The sequence below is a fragment of the Phyllopteryx taeniolatus genome, chromosome 8 (assembly GCF_024500385.1).
Source record: "Phyllopteryx taeniolatus isolate TA_2022b chromosome 8, UOR_Ptae_1.2, whole genome shotgun sequence".
Classification (NCBI taxonomy): domain Eukaryota; kingdom Metazoa; phylum Chordata; class Actinopteri; order Syngnathiformes; family Syngnathidae; genus Phyllopteryx; species Phyllopteryx taeniolatus.
In genome coordinates, this window is record NC_084509.1 from 19282267 (window position 1) to 19302426 (window position 20160).

Sequence of the window (20160 nt, forward strand, 5' to 3'; positions counted from 1 at the left end):
GCCATCGTTTGGACATCATGTGTTTCTATTTGCCGTTAAATTCACATCCAACCATTTTTTATGTGGCTTTTATTCATTAAGGTCATCAGTGAGCTGCTGCCTATCCCAGCTAACTTTTAGGTGAGAGGTGCGTACTGGTTGCTAGTTACTGTACATTCACACCAGATTCTAGACTTGACTTAACATGAATGTTTTAAATGTGGGAGAAAGAGGGAAAACCCACGCAACCACAGGAAGAACAAGCTGACTTCACACAGGAAGGCCAAATTTGGGATTTGAACCCTCAACCTCAGAACTGTGAGAAAAATGTGCTAACCACAAATTTCACTGTTGTGTCCCATTACATTTTGTCTGAATCTCTCAGAAAGACAGTGATGTGCGATACTTCATATTTTGGTATCGACCCGATACCAAGTAAATACAGGGAAAGTATCGTTGATACTGATATCAATACTTTTCAATAATTAAGGTAGATGCATTATCAAATTGCTAAGTCTCACATTTTTATGACCTTTAAGTATTTGTGTCAGTTTTTTTTAAAATTATTATTAAATACTTGAAACCCAGGACAGAAATAGGGCAAAGTTTATTAGTAAAGATAAAACACTTTATTATACAACCCCAATTCCAATGAAGTTGGGACATTGTGTTAAATACAATGATATGCAAATCATGTTCAACCTATATTTAATTGAATACACTACAAAGACAAGATATTTAATGTTCAAACGGATAAACTTTATTGTTTTTAGGAAATAATCATTAACTTAGAATTTTATGGCTGCAACACGTTCCAAAAAAGCTGGGACAGGGTCATGATTACCACTGTGTTACATCACCTTTTCTTTTAACAAAATTCAATAAACGTTTGGGAACTGAGGACACTAATTGTTGAAGCTTTGTAGGTGGAATTCTTTCCCATTCTTGCTTGATGTACAGCTTCAGATGTTCAGCAGTCCGGAGTCTCCGTTGTCGTATTTTGCGCTTCATAATACGCCACACATTTTCAATGGGAGACAGGTCTGGACTGCAGGCAGGCCAGTCTAGTACCCGCACTCTTACTACAAAGCCATGCTGTTGTAACACGTGGAGAATGTGCTTTGGCATTGTCTTGCTGAAATCAGCAGGGGCGTCCATAAAAAAAAAAAAGACATTGCTGGGATGGCAGCATACGTTTCATTCAGCATTAATGGTGCCTTCACAGATGTGCAAGTTACCCATGCCATTGGCACTAACACAGCCCCACACCATCACAGATGCTGGCTTTTGAACTTTGCGTCCATAACAGTCCAGATGGTTCTTTCCCTCAATGGCCCGGAGGACACGACATCCACAATTTCCAAAACAATTTGAAATGTGGACTTGTCGGACCACAGAACACTTTTCCACTTTGCATCAGTCCATTTTAGATGAGCTCGGGCCCAGAGAAGCCGGCGGCGTTTCTGGGTGTTGTCGATAAATGGCTTTTGCTTCACATAGTAGAGTTTCAAGTTGCACTTACGGATGTAGCGCCGAACTGTATTTACTAACATTGGTTTTCTTAAGTGTTCCTGAGCCCATGTGGTGATATCCTTCACACATTGATGTCGGTTTTTCATGCAGTGCCGCCTAAGGGATCGAAGGTCACAGGCATTCAATGTTGGTTTTCGGCCTTGCCGCTTACATGCAGTGATTTCTCCAGCTTCTCTGAACCTTTTGATGATATTATGGACCGTAGATGAAATCCCTAAATTCCTTGCAATTATACATTGAGGAACATTGTCCTTAAACTGTTCGACTATTTTCTCACGCACATGTTCACAAAGAGGTGAACCTCGCCCCATCTTTGCTTGTGAATGACTGAGCAATTTTATACCCAATCATGGCACCCACCTGTTCCCAATTAGCCTGTTCACCTGTGGGATGTTCCGAACAGGTGTTTGATGAGCATTCCTCAACTTTCTCAGTCTTTTTTGCTACCTGTCCCAGCTTTTTTGGAACTTGTTGCAGCCATAAAATTCTAAGTTAAATGATTATTTGCTGAAAACAATAAAGTTTATCAGTTTGAATATTAAATATCTTGTCTTTGTAGTGTATTCAATTAAATATAGGTTGAACATGATTTGCATTGTATTCTGTTTTTATTTGTGTTTAACACAACGTCCCAAATTAATTGGAATTGGGGTTGTAAAAAAATAAAATCTGAAACAATAGAACAGTAACAAAACAATTTTCCCCCCATTCATTGTCATGTCTTTAAATAACACTGTAACGGGGTTTAATGTATTACATCAAGGTCGTAACATAATTGATACTTTTTGAGTTGGTTAAAGTAACAAATGGACAGCTTCACTTTAAAAATTAATTGCTGGTAGGCTGGCGGACCCGAGCCGGCAGCTTGCTAAGTCATGTGCCGGCACAACATCGAAACACAAGAGGGGGGAAGAGGAGCAAATTGTGCCTGCTCAGAGTCTAGCATCGCCTGTTTGATGAAACCGAAGCATTGCTTACAAGAAAAAAACTAAAACTACCGTACAGATATTTTCACACTAGTATCAATCCAATACCAATACTTGGTATCGATATTTGGATCAATCTGCCCACCGCTACTTAAAGAACCACAAAAAGAAGTAGGCCTATTTGCATCCTGAAGTGAATCATGCAGCTCAGAAATTCCAAAACTGACAAAATTCAATCAAATGTTTATCGCTGGCTCCTAGACCTAGGAAAGTGTTAACAAATTACTGACCCAAAAACAAAGTTGAAAATTGCGCTCATAGCAATGAACTCTCAGTGACCCAGTGACTGTCTGTGTACTGTTGGCATGGCGACAAGTCCCGAAATGGACGTGCTGACCCGACCAAAACAAATGCAGCATGTGGCTTCTGCAAGGCCCACCTCGTGGCCATCCTCTACAACCAGCGCTGTGTCGTTGCGCCGCAATAGCACATAAACAATGAATGGGTTGTTCTAAGCACGGCGCTGTGCTAAGTACAGTGCAAAAACATTTTGGAGGCCACAAATGGGTGTTCGGTGAATCAGTCGAGGGATTTATTACCTATTGACTTCCTAAAAATTAATGTGCTATAAAACAGAAGGTGGAAAGGTAAGCAAAAGTGTTTTATTTCACCATTAAGTCAGAACTTCATGTTGACAAGTGCGTTCCAACAAGCGTCTATTAACTACTATAACTTGAATCGCATGGTTGTGTGAAATGACATCATGATATTGAAAGAGCACACATTGTAAGGAGGTATGAGTTTAGCCAAGTTTATTCTCATTCACGTTTAAAAGACTCATTCCCTAAAAGTCTTCAAGATCCCTGCGAGACATCCTGCCCTGCAGACAAATCTCAAAATGTGCAGAAAAAAATGTCACGATAGTTTTACAACTTAGATTAGGGCTGAAACCCACAAATTTAAGAACATGTAATGATAGAAAAGCAGCATTTAAAACTGATGGTAACACTTGAAGAAGAAAAAAAAAGTGTCAGGTGCTTTTTCTGTTTCTAACGTCTTAAAAGCAGGCACATTAGATGCCAAAGTTAAAGACTTTCAAATCGGTGATTGAGGAGCAAGCATGTCACTCACAGACCTTTTGAGTTCATCAAATTGGATTAAATGAGCAACATAAAAATGTGAGAACAAAGTGGGACGTAGGGAGACTGTGATTAGAATTTTACAAAAGTGGCAATATTTGTGTGCCTGAAGGCAATTACAGCAATTTATTGTATGCATTTAGTCCAAGTGTACTACAATGTGGACATAACTGAAAATGGAAGCAGGTGTGGTTGGACCATGTTCTTGCTTAATGTCCGTTTCCTGTGGCTTGATGTTATTCATGTGCAACCCGTGTGACTAGAAAAAATATCAACACGTTAATCAGCATGAATGCTTCCACAAAGTCTGTGGCGAACAAAGTGGCAGTATAAGGTTTGGACACACTTTCTCATACTACTAAATGAGAAACTGTATACAAGCTGGTATTGTCTGCCATAATCAACTCTCCTAAAACTATATCAATTAAGGCCTTGAGGTATGTTCATTTGACTTATTTGGATGAGTCAGTGAAGAGCAGAAGACCGTTGTTTCCTTAAAAAAAAATAAAAAAAATTCACACCCAAACTCTTAATCATGTCCGGGAGGCGACAAGAACCCGAAGATTAAAAACACTATCGTTCATATCATATTTATGTTTAGCCTCTTGTAACAATCAACGTCCTTGTTGACATCGTCAGCTGATACCTTTTTTTTTTTTTTTTTTTTAACTCCAGTTCAGTTTGGAGGGTTGTCGTAACAATAACTGGTGTGTGTGCCTCCCACACCTGTGTGAGTGTGTACATTGTCACTGGTACTGGAGGTAGTTCTTGAGAGTCTGAGGTAGCGGGAGCGCGTCGATGTGATGGATGCGCTCCCTACCCAGAGCCAGGCGAGCGACTCTTCTGCATAGATGCACGAGGGGGAGGGGTTCCGCTGTAAAAGAGAAACATGGTTAGGGTACAGTTAGGGAGTCCCAACTACAAATTGGTAAGAATTTAACCAACATAAACTGATTTCCTGGCCAGTAAAATATCGTTCTACTAGGGCTGTCGATAATGCAATTGTTTTTTAATTGCGTGATGAACACATGACCCTTAATTGGCCTTGTACTACACTTGTCATGTGTGCGCTTTGTTGAGTGTTCTGTTCCTGCTGTGTGCACCTTGGCCACATATAGGCAATGTGGTGCATGCATGTAGATAACACAACTGCAGTTAGTTAAATGACCAGAAGAAGAAAGTCAAGCTTAAACTACATTAATACTACTTGTTTTTCCAGAGTATGATGGATATATGCCTGTGAGTATCATTAGATTATCTGTCTGTATGTGTTCCTAAAGCGTTTGTATGTGAATATTCATTGTTCAAGGGGAAATGACTCCAGAGACTTCAATGCTAATTTTTATTCCGTCAATAGGGTTTTACATTGTAGGTTAGCATTAAGATGGCCATTTTAGTTTGTGTTGTAGCTAAATGTACACAATGTGTTTAATTCTTTTTTAGTTTTACAGTTACAGTACGATAACAGTAACACATCACGTGTCCATCTTGTTTCTTGTTGGGCTTGAATTGAATATGTTGCAATGAATATTTGCATACGGTAAGCATATTGGTCGGCTCATTTGTTGACAAGAGAATTAAAAACTTAAAATAGTGAGATAAGTGGAAACCATGTGATTAATCGAGATTAAACATTTTGATCGATTGACAGCCCTACATTATACACATTTGTATCGTAACTAAACAAGAAATAAGGAACATATAAATCACACAGGACAGCCAAATGTAAATGGAAAGCTGTGTATTTTGACCAGAAAACCAACTGACACAAGCTTCTGTCTCACAAAGAAATTCTGGCGCGTGGTAGAGGGTAAACTGATATAAAGAGATTCACTGGATTTAATGAAGAAAAAGTTGAACTGAAGTGGCTTTAGTGTCTTATAAGGCTAACTTCAAAAGGTATGATTATGTTCTATAATATCTTCTAACAATGCTAGACACAAACAGCTGGTCCATAGACTGTATATTGAATTTGCACTGTGTGACTGCCTCCTTCTTAATCTCAGACCCTGACATGACAGACTTTTGGCACACTTTGAGCTTGAGAATGCAAGTGCCCAAATATTTGATGTAACCACACGCACACTTACAGGCTATATCAAAAGGTTGTTTCGACCAAAAAGACAAAACATGGAATATGAACTGAAGACAGAAGTACCTGCATGATTAGGTTCAAGAAACATTCCCAGATCACACAATGAATTTATGCAATGTTGCGACATTAAAATTAACACAAACTGTATTACTGTAAACCGAATATTAGACTTCACACAGATCTGTTCGGCTTGATCGGTGTCGGGCAATAATTAGCATTTTATGCTGGTTTATCGGCTTTAATGTCATAATTCACCGATTGTTCGGCTCTGCAAAAGACATTTACGCCGCCTCGCCATCGTGTACAGTATATTTGAATCCAAAAGCTAGTTTATTTTTAGCCTTGTCTTGTGTCTTTTGACATAGTACTGTAAATATCTGACCGCCAAAAGTTTTTTTTTTTTTTTTTTTTTTAATAAACATCAGCGGTGTGAGACAGACAACACGTAACGCGTGGATCAGTCTACAAGACAAATTTGGTCTTTCACGACTGCACTATGTCAAACTATTGCAATAAAATCTTGTATTCCGATACCACAGCATCCAGTCTTTTACAATCACTGGGCTTTATCTTGTCGATTCAAACGCGACCGGATACACTTGTTACAATGGCGACGACAACAACAATATATCGCACAAATGTATTGGGTGGGGGGAAAAAATCAAATAAAATAAGGAAAAACGTGGTGGTCAGCACCAGTACTTGGGAGAGGACTTTCATTCAAGGATTGCTTGAGGTATCAAGATGGCGCCTATCCGTGTGGACGTCTCAGGTACGCGCTCTCTAGTATTGTTTTTGTGTTTTTCGTTCATCTTTGGAGACATTACACGACTCACTTAAACAAGGGGAGACTTGCTAACCATCAAGGAGGCTACTCTGGACTTTCTTTCACCAACCTTCACAAATCCGCTCATTTTTTTTCCCTGAGTTACTCACCGGAGCAGCGAACGCAGTCTTTGGCGCATGGAGGCGGAGGCGGCGCCACAGAGGGAAGCAAGCCAGCATGCAGGTGAAGCTCCGCAAGAGAGGGTACAGATTGGCGTTTCTGTCGATCCACCTCGCGAATCTACGCTCCCTACCCAACAAAATGGATGAGCTTCATCTTCTGATAAAGACCAGTAAAGACTTCGGACGTTCCGCCGCCATGTGCTTTACGGAGACTTGGCTTTGTGAGGCTGTGCCCGATGGGGCAATCATGCTTCCCGGCTTCCATCTTCACCGGGCAGACCGCGACATGGAATCATCGGAGAAAACAAAATGCAGCGGGAGATGCTTCTATATCAACGAAAAATGAAAATCTACTGCAGATTTGAAAAGGACACTTTCACACCCCTCACCCACACCACCAACCACCATCACACTTCTGACTTCTGCGTTAACCATCCACGAACAGGATGTGAGACGCATCTTCAAACAACAAAAGATTAACAAAGCGGCAGGCTCAGACCGTGTGTCTCCATCCTGCACGGACCAGATCGCTCCAGTCTTCACACAGATCTTCAATAGATCTCTGGAACTGCACGAAGTACCATCCTGTTTCAAACGCACCATCATCATTCCAGTCCCCAAGAAACCTACAATCTCGGGTCCAAATGACTACAGGCCTGTCGCCTTGACATCTGTGGTCATGAAGTCCTTTAAACGTCTCGTGCTGGACCACCTCAAGAGCGTCACAGGTCCCCTGCTGGACGCCCTGCACTTTGCCTATCGAGCGAACAGGTCTGCGGATGATGCAGTCAACATGGGACTCCACTTCATCCTAGAACACCTCGACAGTGCAGGGACCTACGCGAGGATCCTGTTCGTGGACTTCAGCTCAGCATTCAACACCATCATCCCTAAACTCCTTTCCTCCAAGCTTCTCCAGCTCAGCGTCTCGCCTGCCATCTGCCAGTGGATTTACAGCTTTCTGACGTACAGGACACAGCAGGTGAGGCTGGGGGAGACCACCTCATCCACACGCAGCATCAGCACTGGGGCCTCTTTCCTCTCTACACGAACGACTGCACCTCAACGCACCCGGCTCTCTAACTCCTGAAGTTTGCACACGACACCACTGTCATCGGCCTCATCAATGACATGGACAGGAAGTGGAGCGGCCGACACAACCTGGAGCTGAACACGCTCAAGACTGTATAGATGATTGTGGACTTCAGGAGGCATCCTTCGCCACAGCGCCTTTCGGACCCTCCACATCCCGTTCACCGGCTCTTCCAGCTCCTTCCCTGAGGTAGGCGCTACAGATCAATGCAAACTAGAACTAGCAGACATTCCAACAGCTTCTTCCCTCTTGCAATCAACTTCTTAAACGGCTAACCTGCAATTCCATTGCAACATGCTGCCAATTTTTTTGTCTTGAGTTTGTTGTCACATTTCTGTCGGGCCAATTATATATTACTCATGCACTCACTGTAGTAGTCTCGCCACGCTGCACTATTTGCATATCTGTTGTTGACCAATACTGGCCACTCATGCCAGAGTAGCATCTGCCCACTACACTGAGGAGTATCTGCAACATTTGCACAGTCAACATTGTCCCAGATTATCTGTCAATTGACTGTCTGTTGTCGTACTAGAGCGTCTCCAACTACCGGAGACAAATTCCTTGTGTGTTTTTTGGACATACTTGGCAAATAAAGATGATTCTGATGTTTACGTACTTTTAATATGATACGGCTCGCAAACGGGCAACAAAACATTCTGTAACCTAGCAATCTAGTGATAGCACTAACATTTGTAGTAAACATGCCGGCGTTCTGTTGAATCGTTTTTTTGAAGAAGTATACAGTACACAAGTATATACAGTAAATGAACAAGTCATTTAAATAGACACATTGCTCCATCTTGTGATCGGATCAGTGATCGTTTTTTAAAACTCTGATCGGTCCCAAAAATCCTGATCGTGTAAAGCCGACCGAAAACCATACCAATTATCACAGTGTGCCATGAGTAGGGTTGTGGATGCAATTTGACCATCATGCAGAGAGTGTGGTCATTGAATTTTCTGGTCAGTGTATACGTTTTTGATGAAGAGGCAGAGCCTATTGCCCACAGGTTTACTGTAAATTAAAAAAATAAGATAGAAAAGATAAGGAAAGACGAATAATGTCACAAATGCCAAAATAATCCTAATTTCAGCAACTAATACCTGAGTTTGTATCTGTGGTATCACTTAATTGTTGCACAGAGAGGCAGATTACTATCTGCTACCATCAATTTGATGGTAGGGTTGTTATGGAGTTACATAAACCCTTAAATCTTTGGACTTTAGAGAGATGAATAAAAGAATACGCTCAACTACTTGGTCATTAGGTCATTAAAAAGCTCCACCAAGGTTACCATGTGCAAAATATTACATCACACTCATGCAAATTCCACAGAGTCTCCACAACAACAATTACAACAGAGCGTATAAACAGAAACAAGAGAAACTACCGTAGAATAAGATTAGTGATGAAAAGAACCATGGAAAAGAAGAAGTCAGTCAAAAGGAGAGCAGAATGCACAAGTCAAAAGTCAAATGGGGTTCACTCACAAAAGAGGATGGCAGTAATCAGTTTGTGGAATGTTCTTTTTTTCTGGTCGGTTTCCTTCAGTTTAGTTCAACTCATCATGTCATTAGCTGAGGTGCCACAAGGCTTCTTGGCATGAAGATTGTCAATATAACAGCAACAATAACAAACTGGGCAACAGGGACTCTGGAGAGCAGTCGGTCGTGTTTCCTCTTCCGACATGAATGAGCTCCTGCAGACAGATCCTTACAATTTCTAGTAGTTCTGTTTATTGATATTTATATTATAGCAAGGTAGCTAGCCAAGATGTTTCTTAATTTCTGGCTGCAGGAAAACTTTCTGAGGGCGGCTTCATATGACAGTGTCTCACTAAAGCTGCAGGAATAATATGTACAGACAAAAATGAATTCCACAAACACACAGTGGCCTGGCAAAAGTTTGTACATATTTTTTTTTTTAAAACTCATTGACACTACAGTTTTTAGTGTTGTTCTTTTTGGTAGAGACTTGATATTGTACAGCTTTTTCATAACCACTAGATGGCAGCATACATTTATAAAATGTGAAAGTTTTTTTTCCCAGTTGCCCCGATAGCCATGTATAATGCGCACTATTGACTTTTTTATTGGGGGGGGGGGGGGGTGCATTATACATGAGAAAGTACGGTAGTTCAGTTCATAATTAAAAATGTTGAACAAAGTTCAGCAGTCCAAAAAAAAACAATTCATTTTCTTTACCGCTTATCCTCACTCGGGTCGCGGGCTGCTGGATCCTAACCCAGCTATCTCCGGGCGGGGTACACCCTGAACCGGTCGCCAGCCAATCGCAGGGCACAGAGAAACAAACCACCACCCGCACTCACATCCACACCTACAGGTAATTTAGACTCCTCAATCAACCTACCACGCATGTTTTGGGGAGGAAACCGGAGTGCCCGCAGGAAACCCACCCAGGCACGGGGAGAACATGCAAACTCCACACAGGCGGGGCCGGGATTTGAACCCCGGTCCCCAGAACTGTGAGGCAGATGTGCTAATCAGTCGTCCACCGTTCCGGCACAACTAATACCATTTATAATTCTATTAAAGGAAGGGGTGTCCCACTTTCTACTATACATGCATGCTATTATAACTACATAGTACCAAATCAGACATAAAATGCAGGAAAAACAGACAAGTGTCAAGACGACCTTTTACGTAGTAATTAATTTGTGCCTGTTAAAAACATAAATCATAGACGGTAAATGACAATGCACAAATAATCCCATGGCAGCTGCTTTTAACATATATAGCTTGTCTTTGTAGCGGTGTGTTTGTGTCAGTGTTGAACTTACGATCTAGTCCATTGACGTAGCGGATCGTCACTTCACAGTGTCCCCACACAGAACTGACGATGGGATACAGTCGCTTGCCTTTTAGCCCTCTAAACGCTACTCCCAGGTACTCTCCGTCTACCATGAAGCTCAGTGAGCCCTCATCCATATCAAGTATTACTGCCAGGGAGTCTGGGAGCACAAAGGACTCATCTGGCTCAAGGAAGCAGGGGTATGTGGGCGCTGTCGAAGAAACTGGCTGATTTCTTCCATCATGGTAAAGTCTGTTTCGTCCCAGGTCCCAGCCCCAGGACTCTGCATCTGATCCCACTAAAGCAGTGTAGCCCACTGAGTGTAAAGGTGCTTCAACTGTGGCCACTCCTACAACAGCATGGGTGCCTCTTTGTCTTGCTGGCCAGTGTATCTTCCAAACATGGAGGCCCCTGGTGTAGCCCACTTTGCCTCGGATACAGTCTGTGCTCTGGGCTACTGGGTGTCTGTGGAATGTCAACTTCTCATCTTCTTTAACAAAGACGTTGAGAGACCGATCATCAGGGTTCCAGGCGTGGTGTAGCTGAGTCTCAGGACTGGCTGGGGGCATGTCTAGCAGTAAATCCAGTCTGGGTGGCCGGCAGAAATCTGGGCCTCGCAGTTCACGTCGCACTGGCCTGTATAAAGGGTCCTCAGGTACATCCACTGACTTAATGCTCAGTGCAATCTTCTGGCCCATAGTGAGGTGCTTTTAAGGGAGACAGAAGGGTGGAGAGGGGGACCAATGTCCTAAGGATCCTAATGAGTAAATGATATAGCCTGACTTTAACTCATTGGAACAGATGCAGTTGAACACATTAATACTCTTCTACTCGGGAGAATGTGACTCCTGAAACACAGACAGAGCACAAATTTACACACAGTGAACTGATCACTTGCAATTAATCAGAAAAAAAACATTTAACCATTATTTGCTGTCAAATATTAAATTATTTACCCTTCTAGATGAGATGTATTTTTAAATTCCATGTAAGCACTTTTAAGTTACCTAATTTACCCATTCACACAATTAAAATGAAAAATATGCATCATCTGAGTCAATCAAATGAGCTCCTAATAGCATCAAGTAACCACTGCTCCTTTTTTCTTGCTATAGAACACCCTCAAAGACCCCAAATTAACAATGTACTTGTACTCACGCATGTACGCAAACAAACACCATATTTCATTGTAAATTGGGCAATGACAAATGGGAGGCACAAGCCAGTGCAAACTGTAGGCCAATCCCAAACCCTGATAAATGCAGAGGATTGAGTCAGGAAGGCCATGTGGCTTAAAACTTTGCCTAACAAATATGAACGTTCATCCATAGAATTCCATACCGGATTGGTCGTGGCCCAGGTTAACAACATACGCCACCAGCGGCGTTAACCTCCAAGGCGACAGTGGAAATTCAGCTATTGTGGGTCGAAGACAAAGGAGAGGTGGAAAGCAAGTTCTTAGGCAGAAACAGAGGAGGAAAGCACAGAGCCTCGAACTGAATGTGGGGACTTGGAATTTTGGGACTATGACAGGAAAAAAATCGAGTTGGTTGACATTAGGATTAGGAGAAAGGTTAATATATTCTGTATCCAGGAGAGCAGGTGGAAAGGCAGTTAGGCTAGAAGCTTAGGGGCAGGGTTCAAATCCATTTACCAATGTGTAAATGGAAGAGAAATTGAATAGGGGGTATTTTAAAGGAAGCGATAGCTACGAATGTCTTGGAGGTGAAAATGGTGTCAGATCCAGTGATGAGGCTGAAACTTGAAATTGAGGTTGTTATGTATCATGTGATAAGTGGCTATGCCCCACAGGTAGAATGTGACCTAGAGGTGAAAGAGAAATTCTGTAAAGAAAGAGACAAAGTAGTTTTGAGCATCCCAGAGAGAGAGAGAGAGAGACATGATTGGTGTAGATTGTAATGGACATGACGGAAAGGCCAAAGTATGGAGAAAGAAAGGATCTGCTTATGATCCAAAACACACAAGCTCATCTGTGAAGCATGGTGGAGGTAATGTCATGGCCTGGGCTTGCATGGCTACTTCTGGAACAGACTCACTCATCTTTATTGATGATATACTTCATGATGGTAGCAGCAGAATGAATGCTGAAGTCTACAAAACTATTTTGTCTGGCAGTTTACAGAAAAATGCATCCAAACTAAATAGGGAGAAGCTTCATCATGCAACAGGACAATGGTCCAAAACACACTGCCAACACAACAAAGGACTTCATCGGGGGGGGGGGGAATGGAAGGTCTTAGACTGGCCAAGTCATTCACCGGACCTTAACCAAATAGAGCACATGGGTTTTACCTCCTGAAGGGGAGACTGAAGGGAGAAACCCCCAGAAACAAACAAGAACTGAAAGAGGCTGCAGTAAAGGCCTGGAAAAGCATTTCTAATGAAGAATGCAACAGTCTGGTGAAGTCAATGGGTCGCAGGCTTGATGCAGTTATTGCAAGTAAGGGTTATGCCACCAAATATTAAATGTTATTCACTTTAAGTTAACTTAATCATGTCTGTCTGTCCAATACTTTTAGTCACTTTAAAAGTGGGTGGCTTCAAACAAAAGGTCCTGTTTAACACATCTAGATGTAAATACCATGAAATGAAAGCTGAAATTCTGAACTTTTGTCTCATATTTGTCTTTTGATCTGAAACCCAAATGTCTTCAGTATACAACAAAAACAAAAGAAATGACCATACCAACAATTTTGGAGGGGACTGTATATTTTTTTGTTGGCTAACAAGAAAATGACACAGGCCACTCAATGTATGTGCTGGCATCCCAAACGCGGCCAGTTTAAAAGTGAAACGAAGAGAATGGAGAATGGATGGTGCTGTTTTGATCGTAACCACTTTACAAAGAAAACTGCGCTGTAAAGTCATCCCGACTGCTGGTGAGGCTAATGGAGGAGCTAGCTAGCATAGCCTTACTGCCGCACAGTGAGGGAATATCTCACTGTCCCGTCACCGATAAATCACTGCTTTGCTTATTTAAACACAGCTGCTAAACGTGTCACAGGGAAAAGATTCATGATGTCGCATATTGTCATCGTCATGGGAAACTACAAGCTGTATCGGAATACATTTCTAAAGTAAGCCTCCCAACCCTGAGTATGAGGAATATGTAAAACATTGTTAATGTCATGACTACTGCTAAAGGAAAGATACATAAATCTGCACAACACATTCAGAAAACCCTCGCCGAGTCATTTAGCTAACACATTCCATATGACAAAGCAAGTAAACGTCAGCAAGACAAAGTACGCCATCAACTACATTTCTTTCTGCAGTGTTCTAGCCAAATTTGTATGATAGTGTGTGCTGTAGTGACAAACAAAAATCTATTTGATTGGCATCTTAATTGTTTTTGTTTTGCTACAAAAGCTTAACTAAAATACTATTGCACAAATCTGATTTGGCATATTCTCCTGTATACATCCTGGACATAACTTGAACTTATTAATTGTTAAATATTGCCAGACAATATTCTTGTGCAATGTTTTGCAGTAGATGTACATCTGAAGCACATTACAAAATAAACAAGAGCTGTTGTTCTGAAACACTGTCTAGCAATAAATGTCCTGGGAAGTAAGGAGAGATTTAGATATATATATATATATATATATAAATATATATATATATAAATATATATATATAAATATATATATATATATATATATATATATATAAATATATATATATATAAATATATAGTCAAATCCTAAAATCTAATATTTTGTTTTTGTTTAAAAAAAATGTTTTGCCAATATCATCCACCCCTACTTAAAACTTCTTCCAAAATTTCAGTGTTGGAAATAACTCAATAGGTGAGGACAGAAAGACCCTGGGAACACTGTAGCATACAGGCAAAGCTCAGGTCATAAGTCCAGCAATATTTAAGATGGCAGAGAATTGGGAAACGTGAGAAAATGTTGCACAACAGAAAGCATCAGAAACAAGGTCTGTGAAACGACAGCTTACCATGAAAGCATTTCACCGAGCAGTCAGAGGCCTCTCACACAGAAATGTGAACACACAATCATAGATGCCAAGTGAAAGAGTGGGAATACGAGTCCTCAGTCCAAAAGGAGGTCAGTAAACAGTCAACAGCAAGATGATTGTGGGATAGGACAGAGACAGCAGTGTGTGTGTGTGTGCGTGCGTGCGTTGTGCGTCAGTAAGTTCCAGCTAGTGATGCAAAGATAGAGAAAAACAGCCTGGCTTCCCAGTTAACATAAGAAAACAGCTGCTGGAAGGAGCCAGGCAGTGAGAGAAAGGCTCAGAGGGAGGGGGAAGAGGAGGGGTTTGAGAGGAGCACACTTTTAGTCCCAGGGAAGCTACTTCATAGCCGCTTTGAAACAGTCTTCTGTAAATTGGTGCAGAGGCATAATGGTAGTCAGGATTTATTCTCCTGTCCCTTTCAGACAGAACTCACAGAAACAGGACATTGTCATTTCCAAAGTACACGTTTACACAGATGAGGCGGCTCAAGCACACTTAGATAAATTAGATATCAGGCAACAGCAACCATTATTTGGCTCTATAACATCTGTTTAAAATAATAATAATAAAATTGAATTGTCGATAGGCTAATTGTTTCTCAAAAGATTTGATAGTGACAGCCCTAATCTGGTTTTTTTTTTTAAATCTCGTTAGGCCAGGGGAAGTAAAAATAAACAACTGAAATAATGCGTTTGCACAAGCTGGGAGACCCACTTACTACATAGCTGCGATGTGGCTGTCTTTAGAATTAACCAATAACATTCATACTCCTGTTAAATGGGAGCCAGCACACAACCACCACCATTTAATAATTAACCCCAAATAAAGTCCAGATGGTCTAGTTGGCTTTTCCTGACATTTTTTGCTTTCGAGCAGAAACCTGAACGGTTTGTGCTTACACTGACTGGTATTTGGAACCGTTATATTTCCCTTAAATGAGGCCCCAGTTCCAGCTAAAGAAAGCAGCCCCAAAGCATGATGCAACCACCATGCTTCACTTGTAGATATGGTGTGCTTTAAGCAGGATTGTGTTTGTGCCAAACATACCATTTGGAATATGGCCAAAAAGTTCAACCAGCTCATAAAATCAGGAATTCAAAAACATTTGAATACTGTGAAGGAATCTATGTAATTATGGAACTAAATAAACTTTTCATATTTAAATTTTTAGGAAAGGGTCTGTATTTAATGCGAAGGGCTACCATTTTGACACACACTCATGCATGAACAAATTTGCTCAAAATAAACTTCCATCCATCCATTTTCTGAACCGCTTATCCTCACAAGGGTCGCGGGAGTGCTGGAGCCTATCTCCGCCATCATCGGACAGGAGGCGGGGTACACCCTGAACTGGTTGTCAGCCAATCGCAGGGCACACATAAACAAACAACCATTCGCACTCACATTCCCACCTAGGGGCAATTTAGAGACTTCAATTAACCTACGATGCATGTTTTTGGGATGTGGGACGAAACCGGAGTTCCCGGAAAAAACCCACGCAGGCACGGGGAGAACATGCAAACTCCACACAGGCGAGGCCGGAGATTGAACCCCGGTCTCCCACCGTGCCGCCTCAAAATAAACTTAATTATGTAATCATAAATATATTAATCTTTGTAAAGACACTGATCATGTTAATGATTTTTCAATAATTACCAACAAAAACTTGAGATGGTTAGGAAACATCAATATGCAACACTATTTATCTAGATCTCTTCGTTTACATTTTCAAATGATCAGTTCGACAACATTCCTGGGAAATCCCAATGTCCCATTTTCATAGCCATTAACACTGACTGAGCTATTTTTAGAACCGGCCCACGGGGTCCTCATGTGGTTCTTGGGGGCCCCAATATGTTGCTGATGTCCTATTACCCTCAAAATACTGCAATTTTATTTCCCCATTGTTGCCACCCATTCAAGTCCACACTAGTAGCCAGCTGCAACTTTCGACCTCCAATCTAAAAAAAACATGAGGAAAAACTTGTTTGAATGTTCTTTTTTCCAATGACGAATTAAAACAAAAACACGCAACATAGTATGACAGGAACAATGGTGAAAGGACATTGATAACTTTGCATTCCTCGCAGCTCTGGGTGGCTATACTAACAAAATAATTGATCTATTCTTATATTACAAACCAAAATAAATTCCACAATAATCACAGTGTGATAGTACAGTACTTTAACTGAAGCATTCTGATACAAATAATTATCCTAGTAATCCATTTTTACAATTACGTACTGTATTACAAAAGAACGGTACAGTGGGAGACTGGTTAGCACATCTGCCTCACAGTTCTGAGGACCGGGGTTCGAATCCCGGCCCCACCTGTGTGGAGTTTGCATGTTCTCCCCGTGCCTGCGTGGGTTTTCTCCGGGTACTCCGGTTTCCTCCCACATCCCAAAAACATGCATGGCAGGTTTATTGGAAACTCTAAATTTCCCTCAGGTGTGAATGTGTGTGCAAATAGTTGTTTGTTTATATGTGCCCTGCAATTGGCTGGCGACCATTTCAGGGTGTACCCTGCCTCTCGCCCGAAGTTAGCTGGGATAGGCTCCAGCACACCCGTGACCCTTGTGAGGATAAAGCGGTACAGAAGAGGGATTACAAAAGAACACATTCCCTCCCATTTACGCAGTGTCTCTGCACGCACCTCACACAGCTGCCGCTTCGTTTCATTCTGAAGAGCAAAATAGGAAATGCAGCAGGTCCAGACAGGTCCCTCTTTTGGTCATTTTTAATATTATTGTTGATTCACTAAATATTACAGTACTCCAACATCACAGCAGACCTTTCGATGAGACTATTGCGCACAGGTACATCGCGATAATGCTCAAACAAAATATCGTGCAGCCCGAGTTAAAAAAAATATATTCTGCTTCAATTTTTTCATGAGCAACTTGTATAGCAATCTAATAGCTGAGCTTCACTTGATGGATACCTTGACATTTGCCTGCAGAATTCTCAGGTACGGTTCAGAATTTCATTGTGTCAGGATGGTGAGTCACCCTGGAACAGAGAAGCCAAAGAAAGCTTGTATTTTACTGCAACATTTCACAGATTGCATAACTTAGACCTTGTTCCTTTAAAGAAACTGTATAACTTACATTAAATACAACACCTTGTTTTGAGGTATTGAGAGCAACAAGTCCTACAGATATCAAATAGGGATCACGTAATTGTATTTATTTATTTATTTTTACAGCTCCGCTCATTTTATATCCTAACTTTCAGCACGAAACATGAAATTGATTTTATGTAACATTTGGATATATTTATTTGAAAATAATTTTCTTTTTCTCAGACACACCCACAGTACACACAAGTCAATCGGGCTGCTTTTCTCACGATTTTTCCCCTTCCTGACCAAGGATGACAAATGCCAGACAGTCTTACAGTATGCCTTTTAAGGTTCCCCTATAAGATTATCCTTTGGTCCGAGGAGTGTTAAGAGTAAATTTGTCCCGATAATAGGGTCCAAAACGGGTCGAGGCTGACAATCTTAAATATTAATCGTGTTCAATATTTACAACCAAAAATCTTCATGTGTGTGGGGAAAGCCGACTACTACCAAGTCACGACTTTGTGAATATTGACGTGAAACAGAATGTAGCCAATCAAGAAGGGACCTGACTGAGGAACAGAGAAGCCATAAATAAAAACAAAATCCCCTGGCCAAAGGTGGAACCAAGTCATTGCTTGGCAATTCACAAGTCAGTCTGATGTGTTTGCCCTCAGGTCTCAAATGAAGTCCTAAGTCGAGTCAGACTGGTCCCAAATTGAGACAGGCAAGTCCCGCGTCAAAGTCTAGGACATGTTGAATATGGTGACATTCCAGCATTGACATTTGGCAGCCATGTTGCACCATTTCCAGATCATGCATTGACGTGGTGGCCATGATGGCAGGAGTTCTGTCTATTGTCACATAGAGCTCTGCGCAGAGAGAGAGCTAACTTTAAGAGGAATATGACACACAAGTCTCTGGTGTCTGGAACATGCCATTTTTGGTACAGTAACAGGTTTTTTTTTTTTTGTCAAGCCGTTCATCTACAGTAGGGTTGTCAAACTCAAATTCACAGTGGACAAAGTGGAAAAATTGGGACAAAGTCATGGGCCAACCTCAATATCTATAAAAAGAAATTGACTGATTGTGCATGTTTTCGCATCTCTCCAGATACAGTATGAAATATGAAACCTTATCGTATGAAAACAAATGAATGAATCTGCAATAAACTTCAAAATTACATGTACAATAAAAGACATCATTGGTATTTATTTCTTATTCAATAGATAAAATATGTACATCTGACGTGACCATTCGAAATTGTTCATAGAAATTTATAGAAAGTCTTGCGCACCAATATTTATGATTCCTACCTTAAATTATTGTTAATGTGCGAGATCATAAACAGTACCTTCACATGGATGAATATCATTAATAATCACGAATCACATTTCATAAACAGTCATTTGAGCAGATTTTTTACATCAGCTGTGTGTATGTCAAACTGATAGCTCTTCGCAATAATCATTCATTACCAAAGAAGTCACTCTGAATTTCAACGACTTGTGACCCGAGACCAAAAAGACACTTTTTCTCCGGGGATTTCTTCAGATTATTACTCACAATCAACTTCCTGTTCACTTACAGAACAGATGTCAAATTGGTGGCCCGGGGGACAGATCTGGCTCGCCACGTCATTTATGTGGCCCGCGAGCGTGTGCACCGACTTTGTTTCTTGCTAAAATACCAAAATTGCAAATTGGCTTCACTTTTAAAAATGTTGTTACCAACCCCCCATTTTAAAATAACATTGATTCATACTGTAGTTGAACAAACAGTTTTTACTGGCTTCTTATTTCTAAAGTAATTATCCATTAGTTTGTGTATATGTAATAATATGAGGCAATCATTTGGGTTTGCAGCCATAACGGCCCTCCGAGTGGAACCATAACTGCGATGTGGCCCGCGACAAAAAATTAGTTTGACACCAAAACACGCTCAACTGGTATGAGAATAGATAGACTGGTACTTTTTATGCCCAAAGTATGCATCCGTATTCAAATATCGGAAAACGCTTTTGTGCTTCTTCTTCTTCTTCTTCCTCCCCCCAAAGACGAAGAACTGAAATGGAGTTTGAAAATGACTGCGCCCCAAACAAGCAGTACGTTTGGAGAAAACAGCTTTATGCTCACAAAAAAAAACATCTCATGTTTGTCACTAGATGAGTCGTCGTGTAAAGCAGAGTTTTTAAACTTACCATAAGTAGACGCTGTCCTCCGACATAAAGAAAGCAGCTTGGAGAAGTCACAACAAACCATTGAGTTTCCCCGTTGCTCAACAACAACAACAACAACAACAAAAACAAGTCCCAACACGCCTCATATAATAATTACAAAGTCCTGAAAACAAACGTAAAACGTGCTTGATAACAAGACCACTAAACAGATACACTGGTAAAGCTAATCTAGTAGTTTTCTTTGTTCTCCGAGGTCTCAGTCTCGTCGGTAGACGTTGTATGTGTGTGCGGTATTCTCGTATTTTCACAGTCCATGTGTCCCTCAGTGTCGCTGATTGGCTGCAGGTTGCGGCTAGCCATAAAGTGACTGGCGGTAAAGTC

The 20160-nt window shown here is 41.1% G+C and overlaps 1 protein-coding gene across 4 annotated transcripts; it reads right to left on the reverse strand.

Annotated features, from left to right (window-relative positions):
• Positions 1-3235: 3235 nt before the first annotated feature.
• Positions 3236-20160, reverse strand: LOC133482348 (SPRY domain-containing SOCS box protein 4-like). Of its 4 annotated transcripts, XR_009789760.1 has the most exons (5): positions 19801-20157; positions 17481-17548; positions 10518-11376; positions 9208-9416; positions 4312-4451 (listed from the first exon to the last, which is right to left on the reverse strand). XR_009789760.1 is itself a non-coding variant. In XM_061782399.1 (4 exons), exons 3-4 carry the CDS (start codon positions 11224-11226, stop codon positions 4324-4326), a joined length of 837 nt encoding a protein of 278 aa, XP_061638383.1. In that variant the 5' UTR covers positions 11227-11376; positions 17481-17548; positions 19801-20147; the 3' UTR covers positions 3236-4323. The 4 variants fall into 4 exon arrangements, 1 of the variants encoding a protein (XP_061638383.1); XM_061782399.1 differs by lacking the exon at positions 9208-9416 and having other exon boundaries at positions 3236-4451; positions 19801-20147; XR_009789761.1 differs by lacking the exon at positions 17481-17548 and having other exon boundaries at positions 19801-20160.

Excerpts from the sequence above, each read along its gene's own strand:
- LOC133482348 (XM_061782399.1), bottom strand. The coding sequence starts at position 11,226 with ATGGGCCAGAAGATTGCACTGAGCATTAAGTCAGTGGATGTACCTGAG. Across the intron at positions 4,452-10,517 it reads CTACGTCAATGGACTAGATC|CGGAACCCCTCCCCCTCGTG; the intron begins GTAAGTTCAACA and ends TCTCTTTTACAG.